The sequence below is a fragment of the Entelurus aequoreus genome, linkage group LG12 (genome assembly GCF_033978785.1).
Source record: "Entelurus aequoreus isolate RoL-2023_Sb linkage group LG12, RoL_Eaeq_v1.1, whole genome shotgun sequence".
In the NCBI taxonomy this organism is placed as follows: Eukaryota; Metazoa; Chordata; class Actinopteri; order Syngnathiformes; family Syngnathidae; genus Entelurus; species Entelurus aequoreus.
Genome location: NC_084742.1, coordinates 61,912,859 through 61,936,951, shown reverse-complemented (window position 1 = coordinate 61,936,951; position 24,093 = coordinate 61,912,859). Strand labels below are relative to the sequence as shown.

Here is a 24,093-nt window from a genome sequence, read left to right as displayed (position 1 = left end):
GGGGACATGGATGGGGGTTAAAGGGCCCAGCTGCCCCGAAGTGGACGCCAACCTGTGGGGTTTTTTTTCCCCGCCGCAGCCTCTCTGTTGACTAAGTTTCCCCGCAGTCGCCGTGACAACCGGGAGGCAAACACTGATGAAGTGAACAAAGGCTCGGGCGGCGAGCGAGATGGAAAGGTGCGACGCCAGCAAGCAGATGGAGGCGACGACGCGATGTGTGCAAAATAACACAACTTTCATCATATGTAATCGGACAGGTCCCTGCGCTGCTCTCTAGTGGCTCCTCCGAACAACACATGTGACTTACGCTGTCTCACACACGCTGCAAAAATAGCATTTTTTTGCTATTTTCAGCACCATCCTGTTTGTGTGTGTGTGTGTGTGTGTGTGTGTGTGTGTGTGTGTGTGTGTGTGTGTGTGTGTGTGCGTGTGTGTGTGTGTGTGCGTGTGTGTGTGTTCTTGTCTATCTATCCTTCTTGAGACATGAAGAAGGAAAGGTACCTTCCATATGAGGAGGTGTCAACAAGTGATGACATAAATCAATAACATTGCATCTAATAGACAATGTCTCATCCATCAACATGAGGGTGGTCCCAAAAAGGAGGGATTTTTATAATTGTCGCTTTTAAAAAGTGCTCCCCCTCTGGTCAACATATGTAATAACAAGTAAAATTAAAATTCCAACTTTTATCATAACATTGCACAAATATTCACTTCTTCTTGTAAAATATTGACTTGCGTCGAGTAAAATTATGACTTTTATTATAATGCTGCCAAAATTCTTAAGTTTTTCTCGTGAAATTGTGACCTTTTTGTTGCGAAATTCCAACCATTTTTTTTACAACAAGCTTTTTTATATGTGCATAGTATGTATATATTATTAATGTTGTAAATACACTTCTTTATATATCTAAAAAGGAGGGATTTTTTTATAATTGTCGCTTTTAAAAAGTGCTCCCCCTCTGGTCAACATATGTAATAACAAGTGTGTGTAAGAAATTGAAATGCGCCCCCTTTGGCCAAAATTAATAAAACAATTAAAATAAATATGTATACAGAGACATACTGTAATAACTTGAAGTAAATAATGAAGATTAAAAACCAATTACAAACAAAACATTAAAAAAATGTATAAATTAACTAAAAGCAGTCTTTTTCTCACAATGTGTCGACTTTTTTCCTATCAAATTGGGAACAATTTCTTTTTAATGCAAAATGGTGACATTTGTCATATAAAATTCTGACTTTTATCACAGTATTGCCCATTTTTGTGTCGTTCTTGTAAAACATTTTTTGAGTAAAATGATGACGTTTGTCATAATTATTATTATAATATTGCCAACATTTTAAAGGTTTCTTATAAAATTGTGACTTGTTGAGTAAAATTACGACTCTTTTCATAACATTGCTAAAATTCTGAGCTTTTCTTGTAAAATTGCGACGGTTATTGAGTAAAATTCCAACTTTTATCATAATATTGCACAAATGTTCACCTCTTCTTGTAAAATATTGACTTGCTTCGAGTAAAATTATGACTTTTATTATAATGCTGCCAAAATTCTAAGTTTTTCTTGTGAAATTGTCACCTTTTTCTTGTGAAATACCAACTCATTTTTCACAACAAGCTTTTTTATATGTGCATAGTATGTATATATTATTAATGTTGTAAATACACTTCTTTATACATCTAAAAAGGAGGGATTTTTTATAATTGTCTCTTTTAAAAAGTGCTCCCCCTCTGGTCAACATATGTAATAACAAGTGTGTGTAAGAAATTGAAATGCGCCCCCTTTGGCCAAAATTAATAAAACAAATCAAATCAATATGTATATAGAGACATACTGTAATAACTTGAAGTAAATAATGAAGATTAAAAAACAATTACAAACAAAATATTTAAAAAATATATAAATTAACTAAAAGCAGTCTTTTTCTCACAATGTGTCGACTTTTTTCCTATAAAATTGGGAACAATTTATTTGTAATGCAAAATGGTGACATTTGTCATATAAAATTCTGACTTTTATCACAATATTGCCAATTTTTGTGTCGTTCTTGTAAAACATTTTTTGAGTAAAATGATGACGTTTGTCATAATTATTATTATAATATTGCCAACATTTTAAAGGTTTCTTATAAAATTGTGACTTGTTGAGTAAAATTACGACTCTTCATAACATTGCTAAAATTCTGAGCTTTTCTTGTAAAATTGCGACGGTTATTGAGTAAAATTCCAACTTTTATGATAATATTGCACAAATGTTCACTTCTTCTTGTAAAATATTGACTTGTGTCGAGTAAAATTATGACTTTTATTATAATGCTGCCAAAATTCCAAGTTTTTCTTATGAAATTGTGACCTTTTTCTTGTGAAATTCCAACTCATTTTTCACAACAACCTTTTTTATATGTGCATAGTATGTATATATTATTAATGTTGTAAATACACTTCTTTATATACCTAAAAAGGAGGGATTTTTTTTTAATTGTCCCTTTTAAAAAGTGCTCCCCCTCTGGTCAACATATGTAATAACAAGTGTGTGTAAGAAATTGAAATGCGCCCCCTTTGGCCAAACTTAATAAAACAAATAAAATAAATACGTATACAGAGACATACTGTAATAACTGAAATTAAATAATGAAGATTAAAGACCAATTACAAACAAAACATTTAAAAAATATATAAATGAACTAAAAGCAGTCTTTTTCTCACAATGTGTCGACTTTTTTACTATCAAATTGGGAACAATTTATTTTTAATGCAAAATGGTGACATTTGTCATATAAAATTCTGACTTTTATCACAATATTGACAATTTTTGTGTCGTTCTTGTAAAACATTTTTTGAGTAAAATGGTGACTTTTGTCATAATTATTATTATAATATTGCCAACATTTTAAAGTTTTCTTATAAAATTGTGATTGTTGAGTAAAATTACGACTCTTTTCATAACATTGCTAAAATTCTGAGATTTTCTTGTAAAATTGCGACGGTTATTGAGTAAAATTCCAACCTTTATCATAATATTGCACAAATGTTCACTTCTTCTTGTAAAATATTAGCTTGCGTCGAGTAAAATTATGACTTTTATTATAATGCTGCCAAAATTCTAAGTTTTTCTTGTGAAATTGTCACCTTTTTCTTGTGAAATACCAACTCATTTTTCACAACAAGCTTTTTTATATGTGCATAGTATGTATATATTATTAATGTTGTAAATACACTTCTTTATACATCTAAAAAGGAGGGATTTTTTATAATTGTCTCTTTTAAAAAGTGCTCCCCCTCTGGTCAACATATGTAATAACAAGTGTGTGTAAGAAATTGAAATGCGCCCCCTTTGGCCAAAATTAATAAAACAAATCAAATCAATATGTATATAGAGACATACTGTAATAACTTGAAGTAAATAATGAAGATTAAAAAACAATTACAAACAAAATATTTAAAAAATATATAAATTAACTAAAAGCAGTCTTTTTCTCACAATGTGTCGACTTTTTTCCTATAAAATGGTGACATTTGTCATATAAAATTCTGACTTATCACAATATTGCCAATTTTTGTGTCGTTCTTGTAAAACATTTTTTTGAGTAAAATGATGACTTTTGTCATATTTTTGCCAAGTAAAATTCTGATTATTATTATAATATTGCCAACATTTTAAAGTTTTCTTATAAAATTGTGACTTGTTGAGTAAAATTACGACTCTTTTCATAACATTGCTAAAATTCTGAGATTTTCTTGTAAAATTGCGACGGTTATTGAGTAAAATTCCAACTTTTATCATAATATTGCATAAATGTTCACTTTTTCTTGTACAATTTTGACTTGCGTTGAGTAAAATTATGACTTTTATTACAATGCTGCCAAAAGTTTTTCTTGTGAAATTCAAACTAATTTTTCACAACAAGCTTTTTTATATGTGCATAGTATGTATATATTATTAATGTTGTAAATACACTTCTTTATATACCTAAAAAGGGTGGTCCTAAAGAGGGAGGCATTATTCACAGGGCTCAAGAAGGTAACAAATACAAGAATATGTGTGTGTGCGTGTGTGTGTGTGTGTGTGTGTGTGTGTGTGTGTGTGTGTGTGTGTGTGTGTGTGTGTGTGTGTGTGTGTGTGTGTGTGTGTGTGTGTGTGTGTGTGTGTGTGTGTGTGTGTGAGGTGGCTCGCTGTCTTTGTCTCCGACAAGAAGATGCCTCTGGCAGCATTCAGGTGAATCACATTAAACCAAGCACTCTCAAGGTGTGTGTGTGTGTGCGTGGGTGTGTGTGTGTGTGTGTGTGTGTGTGTGTGTGTGTGTGTGTGTGTGTGTGTGTGTGTGTGTGTGTGTGTGTGTGTGTGTGTGTGTGCGTGTGCCCCACTGCGGTGAAATTAAACCTTTTGGTTTCACTTCAGTTTAAATGTCTAATTCCTTTAATGCATCATTTGCATATTCCACCTTAAACCTCATTTGCATGTTGCGCCCGTAAGTGAAAAAAAAAAAGATCTCATTTGCATATTCGGCCCGCCAGCCAATCAGCTGTCAGTGCCGCAGCTCGGTCGTGCGGGGAATGAACCAATCGCATGCAGCCTGAGAGCAATTATGCGATTGGCTGCGTGACAGAACTTTTGTTTCCATGGGAACTGTGGACACTTGTTAAGTTTCCGTCACGCAGTGTCGGTAGGTAAGGTGAGTATGACTGGTTATCGGTTAGTGCTAACTGACTACCGCTGCTAGTTTGGCATAAGTAATGGGAGATGGTGGTTGACAGCGTGTCTTCCTGCTGTCAGACTTGCTAGCGGTGCCCAAGCATCCCTACGCCGCCATGGAGAACTGGGGGCTCAGCGTCTTCGTGGAGCAGAAGATCCTGCTGGACGCCGACGTGTCGTCCTCGTCCTACCGCATGGAGCTGACCATGGTGGTCGTCCACGAGATCTGCCATCAGGTGAGCTGACCATGAGCATGCTGTTGCCCGCTAACTAAATGCTAACTCAACGCGAGGGACAGGAAGTGACAACGTGAGGGACAGGAAGTGACAACCCGGGGGACAGGAGGTGACTGCGCGAGGGACAGGAAGAGGGACAGGAAGTGACGATGCGAGGGACAGGAAGTGACAACGCGAGGGAAAGGAAATGACGACGCGGGGGACAGGAGGAGGGACAAGAAGTGACGACGTGAGGGACAGGAAGTGACAACGCGAGGGACAGGAAGTGATGACGCGAGGGAAAGGAAGTGACGACGCGAGGCACAGGAAGTGACGACAGGAGGGACAGGAGGTGACGACGGGAGGGACAGGAAGAGCGACAGGAAGTGACGACGTGAGGGACAGGAAGTGACGGCGCGAGGGACAGGAGGTGACTACGCAAGGGACAGGAAGTGACAACGCGAGGGACAGGAGGAGGGACAAGAAGTGACGACGCGAGGGACAGGAAGTGATGACGCGAAGGACAGGAGGTGACGACGGGAGGGACAGGAAGAGCGACAGGAAGTGACGACGTGAGGGACAGGAAGTGATAGCGCGAGGGAAAGGAGGTGACTATGCGAGGGACAGGAAGTGACAATGCGAGGGACAGGAAGTGACGAATTGAGGGACAGGAAGTGACGGCGCGAGGGACAGGAAGTGAAAATGCGAGGGGCAGGAAGTGACAACGCGAGAGACAGGAAGTGACAACGTGAGGGACAGTAAGTGACAATGCGAGGGACAGGAAGTGACAACGTGAGGCACAGGAAGTGACATCGTGAGGTAAGTGACGACGTGAGGGACAGGAAGTGATAGCGCGAGGGAAAGGGGATGACTACGCGAGGGACAGTAAGTGACAATGCGAGGGACAGGAAGTGACAACGTGAGGCACAGGAAGTGACATCGTGAGGGACAGAAGTGACAATGCGAGGGACAGGATGTGACAACGTGAGGGACAGGAAGTGACAACGTGAGGGACAGGAAGTGACAATGCGAGGGACAGGAAGTGACTACGTGAGGCACAGGAAGTGACATCGTGAGGGACAGAAGTGACAACGTGAGGGAGAGGAAGTGACAACGTGAGGGACAGGAAGTGACATCGTGAGGGACAGGAAGTGACATCATGAGGGACAGGAAGTGACATCGTGAGGGACAGGAAGTGACAATGTGAGGGACAGGAAGTGACATTGTGAGGGACAGGAAGTGACATCGTGAGGGAAAGTAAGTGACGATGCGAGGGACAGGAAGTGACAATGCGAGGGACAGGAAGTGACATCGTGAGGGACAGGAAGTGACATCGTGAGGGACAGGAAGTGACATCGTGAGGGAAAGTAAGTGACAATGCGAGGGACAGGAAGTGACATCGTGAGGGAAAGTAAGTGACGATGCGAGGGACAGGAAGTGACAATGCGAGGGTCAGGAAGTGACATCGTGAGGGACAGGAAGTGACATCGTGAGGGAAAGTAAGTGACAACGCGTGGGACAGGAAGTGACAACGCGAGGGACAGGAAGTGATAACGCGAGGGACAGGAAGTGACAACGCGAGGGACAGGAAGTGACAACGCGAGGGACAGGAAGTGACATCGTGAGGGACAGGAAGTGACACCGTGAGGGACAGGAAGTGCCAACGTGAGGCGAGAGAGAGAGGAAACAGGAAGTGGAGTAGAGAGGAGGTGAGACAGGGAGAGAAAAGGTGTGCTGTGTTAAATAAACACAGCTGATTAACGAGGGTCTTCAAAGTGAAGTGAGGGTCTCGCTGCTGCAGAGAGTGACGTTCAATCAGCAGCAACATGAAGGTCTCAATGTGACGTTCTTCCATTCCACCTTTCTTCTGCTTGTTAGCCACGCTCTTTCATGTCCTCCTCTATGTGTGTGTGTGTGTGTGTGTGTGTGTTTTCTGATTCTTCTTCCACCGTGTGTCACTTTCAACTCAACACACACACACACACACACACACACACACACACACACACACACACACACACACACACACACACACACACACACACACACCTCTCTGTGAAAGTGTTACATCTGTTTTGAAAGTGTTGTCATGGCAACAAGCACAGACATACAGTAAGGTCTTCTTTTGAATCCGTAAGTCTAATTAGGATAGTTTGCCTCATGCACACACACACACACACACACACACACACACACACACACACACACACACACACATACACACACACACACACACACACACATACACACACGCACACACACACACGCACACACACTCACACAAACACACACACACGCACACACACATACACACACACACACACATACACATGCACACACACACACACACACACACACGCACGTGCTCACACATGCACAGAGGATCAAAGTTCATGAATGATCTTATTGTTCTTTCTTTCCACATATCTTCACATTTTCTTTTATCTTATCTTTCTTTTCTTTTTCTTCCTTTTTTAATTTCCATTGGTTTTCTTTTCTTTTTTCTTTTCTTTTTCTTTCTCTTTTTTTCTCCCCACATCTGCGGTCCCCACAAGGTTTCTCATTGTATCCCATTGGGTTGAGTTTTTCCTTGCCCCGGTGCGGATCTGTCGTTATGGTTTGTGCAGCCCTTTGAGACATTTGTGATTAAAGGCTACAGTATCTATATAAGTAAACTTTGATTGATTGATTGATTCTTTCATTAATTTTCTTGTTTTTCTGATTTCCTTTATTTCTTTCTTGTCTTCTTTTCTTTCTTTGTCTTTTGTAATTTTTTAGCTTCGTCTTTTTTTCTTCTTCCGTTTTCTTCTTTCTTTTTTTTCTTATTTCCTTTTTGTCTTTTTCTTTACTTTCCTTTCGGTTTCTTTTCTTTTCTTTTTTTCTTTCCTTATCTTTTCTATTTTGTTTCTTTATTGTCTTTATATCCTTTATTTGTCTTTTTTCCCATTTCCTTTTCTTTCTTCTTTCTTTTCTTTTTTCCTTTTATTTTCTTTGACTTCTTCCTTTTTCCTTTTCTTTTCTTTCTCTGTCTTTCCTTCTTTATTTGCTTCTTAATTTTATTTTTCTACTATTCTTTTTCTTATTTCTTTGCTTCTTCGTTTTCATTTTCTGTCTTTTTCTTTTTTTTATTCATTATTTTCTTTTTCCTTTTCCTTTACTTCTTTCTTTTCTTCTTTAGTTTATTTTTTCCCCTTTTTTTCTTCTTTTCTTTCCTTGTCTTATCACATTTCCGATCTTTTCCTGCTTTCTTTTCTACCTTCTTTTCTTTCATTGTCTTTTGTACTTTTTTAGCTTTGTCTTTTTTTTCCTTCTGTTTTCTTCTTTCTTTTTTTTCTTATTTCCTTTTTCTTTACTTTCCTTTCGGTTTCTTTTCTTTTTTTCTTTCCTTATCTTTTCTATTTTTTGTTCTTTCTTCTTTATTTTCTTTCTATCCTTTGTCTGTCTTTTTTTTCTCCATTTCCTTTTCTTTCCTTTCTTTTCTTTCTGTTCTTTTTTTTCGTTTTTCTTTCTTTACATTTCTTATATTTTCTGATTTTCTTTTCTGTCTTCTTTCTTTTCTTTTTTCCTTTCTTTTTCTTTGACTTCTTCCTTTTTACTCTTCTTTTCTTTCTCTGTCTTTCCTTCTTTCTTTAATTCTTAATTTTTATTTTTCTATCATTCTTTTTCTTATTTCTTTGCTTCTTCGTTTTCATTTTCTGTCCTTTTTTTCTTTCTTTTATTCATTCTTTTTTTCTCTTTTTCTTTACTTCTTTATTTTCTTCTTTAGTTTATATTTACTTTCCTTTTTCCTTTTTCCTTTTTTTCTTCTTTTCTTTCCTTGTTGTCTTCTGTACTTTTTTATCTTCTTAATTTTTTTTCTGTTTTCTTCTTTTCTTATTTGCTTTTTGTCTTTTTCTTTCATTTTAATTTATTTTCTTTTCTTTTTTCCTTACCTTATGTTTTCTATTTTTTTTCTTTCTTCTTTATTTTCTTTCTATCCTTTGTCTTTTCATTTCATTTCATTGTCTTTCCTTTCTTTTTTCTGTTCTTTTCTTTTCTTTTTTCTTTCTTTTCTTTTCCGTTTCTGTTGCTATTCTGATTTCCTTTTCTTTCTTTTATTATTTTCTTTCGTTTTCTTTCTCTTCTTCCTTTTTAACCTTTTTCTTCTTTCTTTGCTTCTTCATTTTCATTTCTGTCCTTTTTTATGTTTCTTTTATTCATTCTTTTGTTTGTGCTTTTCCTTTACTTCTTAAGTCTTTCTTCTTTAGTTTATTTTTCCCCCTTTTTTTCTTCTTTTCTTTCCTTGTCTTATCACATTTACGATTTTTTCCTGCTTTCTTTTATTCCTTCTTTTCTTTCCTTGGCTTTTCTTCTTTCATTTTTTTTGACCTTTTATATTTTTCTTTCTTTTTTCTTTCTTTCTTGTTCAGTCAGTGTATTTTGTGGCAAAGTTAAAAAGTGATTCCCTGTGCTAACATGCAGCTTATGGACTGCCAAGTGCTGCTCATTAAGCAAGCTAACATGATTGATGATTGAGAAATCATCTGACGTCTAAAAATAGAAAACTTTTCTATATGTGCAACCTTGATTGGCTTGTTGACCAAATGTAACTAAACACGTATAGCAAGTACCAAGCTACGTAGTTAAAAATAATCCTCTCGCCATCGCTTCAATCAGCACTAGGTGGATGCTTTAAGTGTGGCCAGCATGTGCACCCACACACTGTTTGGGCAGCCAGCCTTGTTATATGTTGGCAGCACACCGTGTTCATGAATATTCATGAGGTCAGATCAGATGAGGAAGCCAGTGGAAGCATCGTCTCAGATTTGGACATGCCATAAAAGATTAAGTAACCGCACAAACTTTATTTAAAAGTATCACCCTCCTGTTCACATAGTTAGTTAGTTAGTCGAAGGCATCTTTGTTTGGCTCAACTTCCCCCTCGTTGTCAGTGAAGCTTCCTTCGTTGTTACCACGGCGACGGTAGCCGGGGTCAAAGACATGCTGGTGATGATCAATGGTAACATTTGTAGTTACTTCCTGGTTGTAACACATGATGTCACTTGATGTGTGTCAGTGGTTCGGTGACCTGGTGACCCCCGTGTGGTGGGAGGACGTGTGGCTGAAGGAAGGCTTCGCTCACTTCTTCGAGTACGTCGGCACGGATTTCCTCTTCCCCAAGTGGAACATGGTGAGCACGCCGCCGCACGGCAAATTATTAAGTACACTTGCCAACGCCAAGACCTTCCATTGAGTATATAAAAGTACAGTATTTTTCGGACTATAAGGTGCACTTAAAATCCTTTCATTTTCTCAAAACTTGACAGTGCGCCTTATAACCTTTAGTTATTACCTAATGTACGGAATAATTGTGGTTGTGCTTACCGACCTCGAAGCTATTTTATTTGGTACATGGCTAAATGATAAGTGTGACCAGTAGATGGCAGTTACACATAAGAGATACGTGTGGAGTGCAATATGACTCAAGTAAACAACACCAAAATGTTATATGTTTATGAAAGTCTCTGCGTGTGGGTTCTCCTGGGACGGACAGAATCTTCGGGAGCCCGAAGTCCAGGTTTAAACAAGTCTTTTATTTTTATGTTTATAATGGGCAATGTCGCCAGCGGACTCCTTCTCGCTCGTGTGGGTTTTTTTCCTCCTCTCCTCAGCGCTCCCCCTCATGGCCTCGGACGCTGCTGATAAAGGAGACAGGCGATTAGATAACCAGTATGGGTGTGGGAAAAAATCAAATCACGATTCTCACGTTGTGTGATTCAGAATCGATTCTCATTTTTTAAAATTCGATATATATATATATATATATATATATATATATATATATATATATATATATATATATATATATATATATATATATATATATATATATATATATATATATATATATATTTTTTTTTTTTTTTTTTTTTTAATTTTATTTTATTTATTTATTTTAATTTATTTATTTTTTATTTATTTATTTATTTATTTATTTAAATATTTTTTAATTTAAAAAAAATGTTTTTTACATTTTTTTACATTTTTTCAAATTTTTTCAAATTTTTTAAAAAAAATTTTAATTTTTGTTTAATTTTTTATTTTTTTATTTTTTTTTTAAATTAAAAATTTTTTGTATTTTTTTGAAATTTTTTTGAAATTTAAAATTTTTTTTTTATTAATCAATCCAACAAAACAATACACAGCAATACCATAACAATGCAATCCAATTCCAAAACCAAACCCGACCCAGCAACACTCAGAACTGCAATAAACAGAGCAATTGAGAGGAGACACAAACACGACACAGAACAAACCAAAAGTAGTGAAACAAAAATGAATATTATCAACAACAGTATCAATATTAGTTACAATTTCAACATAGCAGTGATTAAAAATCCCTCATTGACATTTTCATGAGACATTTATTTTTAAAAAAGAACAATAGTGTCACAGTGGCTTAAACTTGCATCGCATCTCATAAGCTTGACAACACACTGTGTCCAATATTTTCACAAAGATAAAATAAGTCATATTTTTGGTTCATTTAATAGTTCAAACAAATGTACGTTATTGCAATCAGTTGATAAAACATTGTCCTTTACAGTTATGAAAGCTTTTTACAAAATTATAATACTCTGCTTGCATGTCAGCAGACTGGGGTAGATCCTGCTGAAATCTATGTATTGAATGAATAGAGAATCCTTTTGAATGGGGAAAATATCGTTTTTGAATCGAGAATCGCGTTGAATCGAAAAAAATCCATTTTGAATCGAATCGTGACCCCAAGAATCGATATTGAATCGGATCGTGGGACACCCAAAGATTCGCAGCCCTAATAACCAGCCCCAGCTGGGCAATCTACTCACCTGTCAGCTGAGCTTCGAAGCCGGGCCATACACACTCCCTTCCCGCTTATCTGGCGCTTTGTTTCGCAATATTATAAAAAAGCCACTTTTTTTACCTTCTGGTACCTGCTGATGTGTATTTGGGATCTGCATAAGCCCTGAAAATTTGCCTGCGTCCGCCTTTGTAGTTTGTGCGGACGCTGTAGTCGATAAACTTCTTATTTTTCTCTATCTTCTTGTTATGGGACATTCATCCTCCGCTGTTGCCATTTCTCATACAAAGTAGTGTAAAGTTCTTACTTATATCTGTCAGTAAACTCGCCATGAAAGCGCTAAAACATACCGGTGTAGTGAGTTTACATTATTCACCCAAGGAACTTTAGTTATTAGAGAGTTCCGGTCGGATGTTTTTTCACGGGACACATTTCCGGCGTTGTTGTTGTTGCACTAGTGAGCCACGGATGAGGAGATGCTGCTCCGTTATTGATTGAAGTAAAGTCTGAATGTCATTAAAACAGTTAGCGCCATCTTTTGACACTTCTTCCACTCCCGTCCTTGCACGCTACACCGCTACAACAAAGATGACGGGGAGAAGACGCCGCCGAAGGTGAGCCACGTAAATAAGAGCGCCCACAAAACGGCGCATCCTGAAGCGACTGTCAGAAAGCGGCTTGAAGATGATCTGTAAAACATCATCTATGCAACATTCTGACCGAAGAACCACCATCACATGTTATGTAGACCAGTGTTTTTCAAACTTTTTTGAGGCAAGGCACATTTTTTTCATAAAAAAATCCAGAGGCACACCACCAGCAGAAAACGTTAAAAAATGAAACTCTTTACTTTGAGTTTGTTGGTGTTTTCCTGTGTGTCGTGCTTTAGTTCCTGTCTTGCGCTGTTATTTTGGTGGCCCTTCCTGTTTTGTTGGCGTTTTCCTGTAGCAGTTTCATGTCTTCCTTTGAGCGCTATTCCGCGCACCTGCCTTGTGTCAGGAAGCAAGGCTATTTACGTCGTTGCTATCCTTCTTTGTGGGGACATTGTTGATTGTCATGTCATGTACGGACGTACTTTGTGGACGCCGTAAGTTTTTGCTGTCGTCCAGCATTCTGTTTCTGTTGACTTTGTAGCCAGTTCAGTTTTACTTTGCTTTACTGCAGATTATAATGATTGATTTGCAAAAATATATTTTTTGGACCAATTAGGTGAAGCTGCATAATTTCCCACGGCACACCAGACAATATCTCACGGCACACACTGCAAAAACTGAAATCTAAGTAAGTGATATTTGCTTATTTTCTGTCTGATAAGATAATTCTTCTCACTAAGCAGATTTTATGTTAGAGTGTTTTACTTGTTTTAAGGGTTTTGGTCCTAAATGATCTCAGTAAGATATCACAGCTTGTTGTTGAGATTTGATGACCTATATTGAGTAAAACATGCTTGAAACTAGAATATCAACTGTTGCAAAGCTGTGTCATCAACACTCACAAGTATAAAACTACTTTTTTAAAGTAATAATTTCTTATTTCAAGCATGAAAAAAAAAATCATGACTTTGACACAATTGTGTCTCATAATTAAAACAGATGACGGCCAAATGGACTTTGTGAGAATATACTTATTTTAAGGTATTTTTGGGTTCATTGAGGTTCGCTAATTAGGGACAGGACCCTATTGAATTTCTAGCGTTTTATTATTGTACCGCCTCTTTGAGCTGTAATTTGACCCCCTTAACATGCTTCAAAACTCACCAAATTTGACACACACATCAGGACTGGTGAAAATTGCGATCTAATAAAAAAACAAAACAACCCAAAACTCAAAATTGCGCTCGAGCGCCCCCTAGGAAGAAAACACAGACAAAACTGCCTCTAACTCCCAGTAGGAATGTCGTAGAGACATGAAACTAAAACCTCTAAAAAAGTACACTTCATTCACTAACGGTGTTACAAAAAAGATCAGTTAGAATAATACATAATGTTGGATATAGAGAACATACAAACCCTTTATTTATTGAATCAAAAATACTGAAATTCCATGACATAGTGAATTTGCAAACAGCTAAAATTATGCACAAAGCAAACTATAACCTGCTAGCCAAGAATATACAACAATTCTTCTCAAAAAAAGAGGAGAAAATAATCTTAGAGAAAAACGTAATTTAAAACATTTGTATGCACGTACAACACTTAAGACCTTCAGTATATCAGTATGTGGAATTCAATTATGGAATGGATTAAGCAAAGCAATCAAACAATGTACTAATATGATCCACTTCAAGAACCTCTTCACACTTAAAGTGTTTACAAAGTACAAAGAAGAAGAACCATGACAAACATTCTCAATTTATTTCATCCATCCATTCATTCATTCTTAAAGTAATCTTACTTATCTCATCATATGAAATATGACTTACTTCACCAATTATTATTATTAAATTATTACTATTATTTATTTATTTATTTTATTGTGATTACTTATGGAGTTTATTGTGAATAAATTGTGAACAGGAAGTGAACAAAAAGTTTTAGCAACTGTTATGTAAAGAAAAGGGGTAGGATTAAATAAGCTCTGCTTCTTCCTACTCCTTTTCGAACATGTTGAAAAGAGAAACTGGAAATTGTGATGTATCATGTTGTATGCTTGCATGTTCCAAATAAACTCAAACTCAACTCAACAACTCAACTCAACTCTATGTAGGTCTCACTTAGACCTAGATTTCATACACTGGCAACCCCCAGCAAAAATCAACAGGAAGTTTGCAATTCCCCCTTCAAAACAAAAGTTGAGTAAAAACAGTCACCTTTTTTCAAACATTATCTCCTCTGAGCGCGTTTGTCGTGTCGGCTTCAAATTAGCACAGGAGAGAGATTGAACCCTTCTGATTAAAAGTTGATGAGTTTTAATTACTGCTCCGGTTTGGATTTTATGAGCCCTCAAAGAACCGCTGCGGAGGTCCCGTCCATCGCTGCTTGCAGCTTTAATTTTTTAACTTGTTTTGGAAAGTCTTGACAAGCCAAATTCTCTTGTTCTATTGGCAGATAATTTTGCTTAGTTCAAATAAAATAGCCCTAATTTTTTTTTTTTTTTTCTTCTTGTTTTTGAACACTGACTTTTTGCAGTGCACTAGTGTGCCGCGGCACAGTGGTTGAAAAACACTGATGTAGACCACAAGGAAGTCTTTTACATTTCGAAAAAAAAAAAAAGATAATATGACCCCTTTAATGCGCCTTATGGTCGGGAAAATACGGTTTTTGTATTAATTATGCCATGACACTAAGGACTACCACTAGACAAAAGTATTGGAACACTAAGAACTAACACTGGACAAAAGTATTGGGACGCTAAGGACTAACAGTGGACAAAAGTATTGGGACACTTAGGACTAACACTAGACAAAAGTATTGGGACACCTAGGACTAACACTGGACAAAATTATTGGGACACTAAGGACTAACACTGGACAAAAGTATTGGGACACTAAGGACTAACACTAGACAAAAGTTTTGGGACACTAAGGACTAACACTGGACAAAAGTATTGGGACACTAAGGACTAACACTAGACAAAAGTTTTGGGACACTAAGGACTAACACTGGACAAAAGTATTGGGACACTAAGGACTAACACTGGACAAAAGTATTGGGACACTAAGGACTAAAACTAGACAAAAGTATTGGGACACCTAGACAAAAGTATTGGGACACTAATGGCTAACACTGGACAAAAGTATTGGGACACTAAGGACTAACACTAGACAAAAGTATTGGGACACTAAAGACTAACACTAGACAAAAGTATTGGGACACCTAGACAAAAGTATTGGGACACTAAAGACTAACACTAGACAAAAGTATTGGGACACCTAGACAAAAGTATTGGGACACTAAGGACTAACACTGGACAAAAGTATTGGGACACTAAGGACTAACACTGGACAAAAGTATTGGGACACTAAGGATTAACACTGGACAAAAGTATTGGGACACTAAGGACTAACACTGGACAAAAGTATTGGGACACTAAGGACTAACACTGGACAAAAGTATTGGGACACTAAGGACTAACACTGGACAAAAGTATTGGGACACTAAGAACTAACACTGGACAAAAGTATTGGGACACTAAGGACTAACACTGGACAAAAGTATTGGGACACTAAGGACTAACACTAGACAAAAGTATTGGGACACCTTGACAAAATTATTGGGACACTAAGGACTACCAATGGACACAATTATTGGGACACTTAGGACTAAAACTAGACAAAAGTATTGGGACACTTAGGACTAACAGTAGACAAAAGTTTTTGGACACTTAGGACTAGCACCAGCCAAATAAAGGGGCCCGACCAACGCTGCTTGCAGCTTTAATTTTTTCTTGTTTTTGAACACTGACTTTTTGCAGTGCACTAGTGTGCCGCGGCACAGTGGTTGAAAAACACTGATGTAGACCACAAGGAAGTCTTTTACATTTAGAAAAAAAAATAATGATAATATGGCCCCTTTAATGCGCCTTACGGTCCGGAAAATACGTTTTTTTGTATTAATTATGCCATGATAGTTTTGCCGCTCATAGGCTGCGTACCTAATGAAGTGGCCGGTATAGAGCACGAATCAAGAAAGTCCATTTCTGTCACGCATCACAAGCTTCAATTAAAGCAATATCCATGTTTTGTTTTTACGCTCTCAGTTGGAGAAAGTGTTTTTTTTACTTTCTCACACACACAAGAATGGACTTTTGTGGCCTTTTTAAATCTCACTTAGTGAACTGTGTGTTTTGCGCACGACGACGACAAGTAGAACAATGATGAAGCTGCTGCCTGCCCGCTGATCATTCTGTTTGTTTACCACCTTTGAAACTTTCAGTTTCAGTCGTTCGCAGCCCGCAGGGAACCCCCGACACGCCCCAACACACTTCATTTGAAATCTGCTTGACATGAATCAACTGTAAGTCGTGTGAAAAAAAGTTCATTAAAACTCAACTAATTAAAGCACTTTAATCCTTGAATTAGACGAATCCCGGCGGATGCTCCCAATTATATTCATTTTTGTTCATTAGCAGCAACATTTGTGCGGTGCAATAATAAGCGTGACATTCATTAAAAGTCAAAACTGCGATCACCAATTAGCCACTAATGTAACCCGCCTGCGTTCGCCACCTTCACACTATCCGGGGATGGAATCGTAGTCCGCAAATTGAGAGACGAGCGCGCTAGCCAGCGAGCCAGAAAACCCAAGCTGTCAACGACTATTAAGGTGGTTCATTTTATTTTATTTTTTTTCATTTATTTATTTATTTTAAGCAATGACATTAAAAAAAGTACAAAGTTGACAACACATAATAATATTAATTAATATAGTGCAAAAGGTAATGTACAGTATGTAAGCATGATTGTCCAGTTTTGCCTGAAGGGAATGGGAAGAAGATCAATTATTTAATCCCCCATTTACCATGAATTGATTAACGTGGAAAAACTTATTCGGGTGTCAGGCCCGGCCCTAACCAATCTGGCGCCCTCGGCAAGATTTTAGGTGGCGCCCCCCCACATCGGCAGTGAAGTGTATATACTCAGAAGAAACCGAATAGCTTTGTCTTTGACCTTTTTTTTTACTTAAAGAAAGCAAATTAACAATCAGAATAGTTAACAAGAAAAAAAAATATATGGATAAATAAATGAATACAAAAAATAAAAAATGAATATATGAAATACAATATTTTTTACATACATAAACCCAAAATAAAACGTGTCAACAAGTTGCATAAAATAAATTAAAAATACAATATAAATAAGGCATTGCACAAAACAAGATATCAAACCAGTATGACTTTAACAACTATATTACAAAAAAAGGGGATCCTACAGAGTTCTCTATTTTTGCATTTTAATATTGCATTAACTAGAATGACTTACAAATGACTGTACACCAGGGAGTACTGTAATTACCTAACGTTACATTATTATTTTCCATAACAATTTAGCCCCCTCCACAATATTAACCCGACGTTAAAACAGAACTAGCTATTTATTGATTAGCAATTGCCGAATCATGTAACATTAGCTTAATGCTAAAAAGACAGGTGAGGTTACTATCACATTCTGTAACAGTCAAATAATTTCATGTAGGCTAACGTTACCTACCTGCTACCTCTGTCTTTTTCTCGTTTCTCCTCTTCTTTTCTCTCCTGGGCACCTGACAGTTTTGGCCGTTTTGACATCTTGTGTTGATTTTTTTTATGTGGTGACGTCCAAAAAGAGTCATGATACGGGAAGGGAGGGGGCGCACCGTGCCGGGGGTGGGGGGGCGTAATGTTGTAACAAATAATGGTTCTATTAAATAGGCTTTACTTTGCATTTTAATTAACGTGGGATTATTTTATGTATTTAGAAATAATAGTAGCAACTTTTTTTTTTTTTTTTTTCCTCCAACATTTGTGGCACTGGCATGGCGCCCCCTGATGGACGGCGCCCTTAGCATTTGCCTATACGGCCTATGCCACGGGCCGGCCCTGTCGGGTGTTACCATTTAGTGGTCAATTGCACGGAATATGTACTGTGCTGTGCAATCTACTAATAAAAGTTTCAATCAATCAATCAATCAATCAATCAATGAAAACCCCCAGTTCTCCATTCAGTGATTATTCCATTGAGTTTCCCTGTTACTTTGTTCAAGGATTATAATACAAATGTTGTATCATGGTGGCATTACCACAGGTAACAATAATCATTACACTGTAACAATAATTTGTATCAACAATGTAGGAAGAATGAATATAACAACAATGGTAATAGACAACATAGCAATAATGGTAAGGAAACATTGAGCACATGATAACACATAATATGACTTAAGGGTTATATTACACTGCAAAAAGTCAGTGTTCAAAAACAAGAAGAAAAAAAAAATACAAAAATTAGGGGTATTTTATTTGAACTAAGCAAAATTATCTGCCAATAAAACAAGAACATTCAGCCTGTCAAGACTTTCCAAAACAAGTCAAATTAGCTAACTTGAATGAACCCAAAAATACCTTAAAATAAGTATATTCTCACTAATAACAAGTGCACTTTTCTTGGTTGAAAAAAAAATAGACCTTTTTGCTCAGTATGTTGAAAAATATTCTTAAATGCTAGTGCCATTATCTTGACATAATGATATGCGTACATTATGATTTTTTTTTCATGCTTGAAGTAAGAAATTATGACTTTAAAAAAGTAGTTTTATACTTGTGAGTGTTGATGACACAGCTTTGCAACACTTGATATTCTAGTTTCAAGCATGTTTTACTCAATATAGGTCATACATTCTTATTTTACTGTTATATTTTTATTCTCATTGTTGCTTTTTATTTTTATTCTTTTTGTAATCTATCTATCTATCTATCTATCTATCTATCTATCTATCTATCTATCTATCTATCTATCTATCTATCTATCTATCTATCTATCTATCTATCTATCTATCTATCTATCTATCTATCTATCTATCTATCTATCTATCTATCCATCCATCCATCCATCCATCCATCCATCCATCCATCCATCCATCCATCCATCCATCCATCCATCCATCCATCCATCCATCCATCCATCCATCCATCCATCCATCCATCCATCCATCCATCCATCCATCCATCCATCCATCCATCCATCCATCCATCCATCCATCCATCCATCCATCCATCCATCCATCCATCCATCCATCCATCCATCCATCCATCCATCCATCTATCTATCTATCTATCTATCTATCTATCTATCTATCTATCTATCTATCTATCTATCTATCTATCTATCTATCTATCTATCTATCTATCTATCTATCTATCTATCTATCTATCTATCTATCTATCTATCTATCTATAAAATCTCAGCAACAAGCTGTAATATCTTACTGAGATCATTTAGGACCAAAACCCTTAAAACAAGTAAAACACTCTGACATTAAATCTGCTTAGTGAGAAGAATTATCTTATCAGACAGAAAATAAGCAAATATCACCCTTATTTGAGATATTTCATCTTACTTACATTTCAGTTTTTGCAGTGTATGATTTTTTTTTTACATTTAAAACACTTTCTTGTGGTCTACATAACATGTAATGGTGGTTCTTTGGCTCGAAATGTTGCATAAGTTATGTTTAACAGACCATCTTCAAGCCACTTTCTCCCCGCCATCTTTGTTGTAGTTTTTTAGCTCTTCTACAGACAGATTAGGTTCGAACTATATGCTACTTCAGAGCTGGGTAAATATTTAACTTGGGGACCACATTGAGAGAGAGAAATGTGTCTAGGGGGCCATAGTGTATGTGTGTATACATGATATATACACATTTAGTTGTAAACATCTACTGTACAGTATGTGTGTTTGTGTCAGGTTCAAACACTGATGACATCTATTAAACAAGACAAGAAGCAAGGAATTAAACAGAGACAGAATGAAATTTGGCTCAATTGAGGAGAAACGTCTGGGCTGTACTCTTGCACAGTCTCCACCACGCTCTGACGAAAGATAGTACGCCTCCTCTTTTATTTTGGACTTTCCCTGATTACATGGCAACAGCTGTTTCGAAAGGGACGGGGGTCGTAAACAGCCACCGCCTTTGTATACGAAACAGTTCAAAGAAAAGGTCGGTTCAAAGAAAAGGTCGTAAACAGCCGCTGCCCTCGGTCACAGAACATTTCAAAGAAAAGCTGCCTGGAGGGAAGTCAGGCCCTGACTCCTCTCCGCTTTGTAGATCTCGGGTCAAGACAAAATCTTCCTGTTGATTACAATACATCAAAGAAACCTACCACCTTCATGTTGCTTCCCATCCTACACAGTGGAGTTTTACAAGCCTTTTGATTGGTAAGATCAAAGACAGCTTTTGAGCTGAACTCAATGTAACACAAAGTTTTGTGATAACTTAGATGCAATTATTCTGACAGTTTGGGTCCCTTTTTTTTTCAGGAACACTAATACCAAAAGTCACAATGTCCGATAGAGTTCTAAATAAGTTATGACAGACCACCGGTCTGTTTAGTGTTATTCTCACTAATAACAACTGTACTACTATATGAGTACGTATTTTCTATTGTTTCATTGGAAATAAAACAGCAAAGTCCATTTGGCTGTCATCTGTTTTAATTATGAGACACAATTGTGTCAAAGTCATGACTATTTTTTTCATGCTTAAAATAAGAAATGATTACTTTAAAAAAGTAGTTTTATACTTGTGAGTGTTGATGAGACAGCTTTGCAACAGTTGATATTCTAGTTTCAAGCATGTTTTACTCAATATAGGTCATCAAATCTCAGCAACAAGCTGTAATATCTTACTGAGATCATTTAGGACAGGGGTGTCCAAAGTGCGGCCCGGGGGCCATTTGCGGCCCGCAGCTAATTGTTTACCGGCCCGCCACACATTCTGGAAATACTATTGTAAAAATAAAAAAGAACATTAAAAAAAGTGGAATGAGGTGAAATCTAACGAGAAAAAGTTGCAATGTTGACACAAAAGCTGCCATGCAGGCTGTTTTTTTTTCTTTTGTCTTTCTTCATTTTTCTTTTTTTGCCATTGCTCAAAAAAAATAAAATAATGACAAAACATCCAGGTTATAACGAATTATTTTCAGGGCTCCAATTACTTCAAATATTTCCCTTTAAAATGTTTTATGTGGTAAATATTGCATATATTGTGTAGTAGCCATATAAAAACATCAAAGTTTTCTTTGACAAAAGCGCATAAAACAAACAAAATAATAGTTCCGGCATAAAATGGACAGATATATCTGAAGTTGATCTCGTAACTTAAGTGTTGAAAGTAAAAGAAAAACCTAAAAAAAATATCACTTTATGAGTGGGGCACCTTTTGGATCCCAAATATATTTAGTGATTTTTTATTTGTCTTTTCACTGTGATTACTCAAAAATATGAAAGAATTAAAATCAATGGTGTCCTGCATTATTGATCTTTTAGGGCTCTAATTAGTAAATACTGCATATTTCAGTTTTACTATAAAAAAACCCAAGTTGTTTTTGACAGAAAAGCCATAAAACATTTTTTTTTTTAATTATTACTTTATATCAACTTGAAGTTGATATAGAGATTTACTGTAAGCGTTAAATAATTTAAAAAAAAATAATAATCTGACTTATTTTTAACATTTTAATGACTGAGACCCTTTATGGTCCCCGGGACCCCTAAAGGTAAAATAAATAAAAAATGCATATATTTTGTTATGGTTTGAAAATGAAAAATATCAAAATGGCCCCCAAATGCTTTAATTTTTCCGTGTGCGGCCCTCAGTGGAAAAAGTTTGGACACCCCTGATTTAGGACCAAAACCCTTAAAACAAGTAAAACACTCTAACATAAAATCTGCTTAGTGAGAAGAATTATCTTGTCAGACAGAAAATGAGCAAATATCACCTTTGTTTGAGATATTTTATTCTTACTTATATTTCAGATTTTGCAGTGCAAAATAGACAGAAAGAATACATTTAGTAAGAAAAATTGACAGTACTTTATTGATACATATTATTTCCAGGCTTTTGAGGGCCAAAGTGGCCACATCTGACCCCCGAGTTGGACATCCGTGGCCTAAACAAAACCTATGTCCAGGAAAAGTGGCGACACTGCAAAAACTGAAATCTAAGTAAGATGAAATATCTCAAATAAGGATGATATTTGCTTATTTTCTGTCTGATAAGATAATTCTTCTCACTAAGCAGATTTTATGTTAGAGTGTTTTACTTGTTTTAAGTGTTTTGGTCCTAAATGATCTCAGTAAGATATTACAGCTTGTTGCTGAGATTTCATGACCTATATTGAGTAAAACATGCTTGAAACTAGAATATCAACTGTATCAAATATCAAATAATTTCTTATTTCAAGCAGGAAAAAAAAAATCATGATGCCGAGCGCATATCATTATGTCAAGATAATGGCACTAGCATTTACTTCAGGGGTGTCCAAATTTTTTCCACTGAGGGCCGCACACGGAAAAATTAAAGCATGCTGGGGCCATTTTGATATTTTTCATTTTCAAACCATAACAAAATATATGGATTTTGTTTGTTTTTTTACCTTTAGGGCTCCCGGGGACCATAAAGGGTCTAAGTCATTAAAATGTAAAAAAAAAACAAGTCGAATTATTATATATATATATATATATATATATATATATATATATATATATATATATATATATATATATATATATATATATATATAATAATTCGACTTGTTTTTTTTTTACATTTTAATGACTTAGACCCTTTATATATATATATATATATATATATATATATATATAATAATTCGACTTGTTTTTTTTTACATTTTAATGACTTAGACCCTTTATGGGGACCATAAAGGGTCCATAAAGGTAAAAAAACAAGTCGAATTATATATATATATATATATATATATATATATATATATATATATATATATATATATATATATATATATATATATATAATTCGACTTGTTTTTTTACCTTTAGGGCTCCCGGGGACCATAAAGGGTCTAAGTCATTAAAATGTAAAAAAAAAACCAAGTCAAATTATTATATATATATATATATATATATATATATATATATATATATATATATATATATATATATATATATATATATATATATATATATATATATATTTTATTTTTTTTATTTTTTTATTTTTTTTAACGCTTACAGTAAATCTCTACAGTATATCAACTTCAGGTTGAAATAAAGTTAAAAAAACCAAAAAGGTTTTATGCCTTTTCTGTCAAAGACAACTTTGTTTTTTATAATAAAACTGAAATATGCAGTATTTCCCCCACTGCCCAAAACATTCAAAAAGCAATGTTTGATGTGAAGTAATTAGAGCCTTAAAAGGATCAATAATGCAGGACACCATTCATTATTATTTTTGAGTAATCACTGTGAAAAGACAAATAAAATCCCATTAAATATATTTGGGAGCCAAAAGGTTTGTATCATAAAGTGATACATTTTTATTAGTTTTTGGTTTACTTTCAACACTTAAGTTACGAGATCAACTTCAGATATATCTGTCGATTTTACACTAGCGGTCAAAAGTTTGGGGTCACCCAAACAATTGTGTGGAATAGCCTTCATTTCTAAGAACAAGAATAGACTGTCGAGTTTCAGATGAAAGTTCTCTTTTTCTGGCCATTTTGAGCGTTTAATTGACCCCACAAATGTGATGCTCCAGAAACTCAACCTGCTCAAAGGAAGGTCAGTTTTGTAGCTTCTGTAACGAGCTAAACTGTTTTCAGATGTGTGAACATGATTGCACAAGGGTTTTCTAATCATCAATTAGCCTTCTGAGCCAATGAGCAAACACATTGTACCATTAGA

General features: G+C 35.9%; 1 protein-coding gene across 1 annotated transcript in view; it reads left to right on the top strand.

Annotated features, from left to right (window-relative positions):
- Nucleotides 1-24,093, top strand: part of LOC133662403 (thyrotropin-releasing hormone-degrading ectoenzyme-like) — a 99,399-nt gene that overhangs the window by 36,464 nt on the left and 38,842 nt on the right. Inside the window, exons 5-6 of the mRNA XM_062066368.1 lie at nucleotides 4,782-4,936; nucleotides 9,972-10,085. Of these exons, the coding sequence (XP_061922352.1) occupies nucleotides 4,782-4,936; nucleotides 9,972-10,085 (269 nt within the window). The remainder of the gene's footprint in view (nucleotides 1-4,781; nucleotides 4,937-9,971; nucleotides 10,086-24,093) is intronic.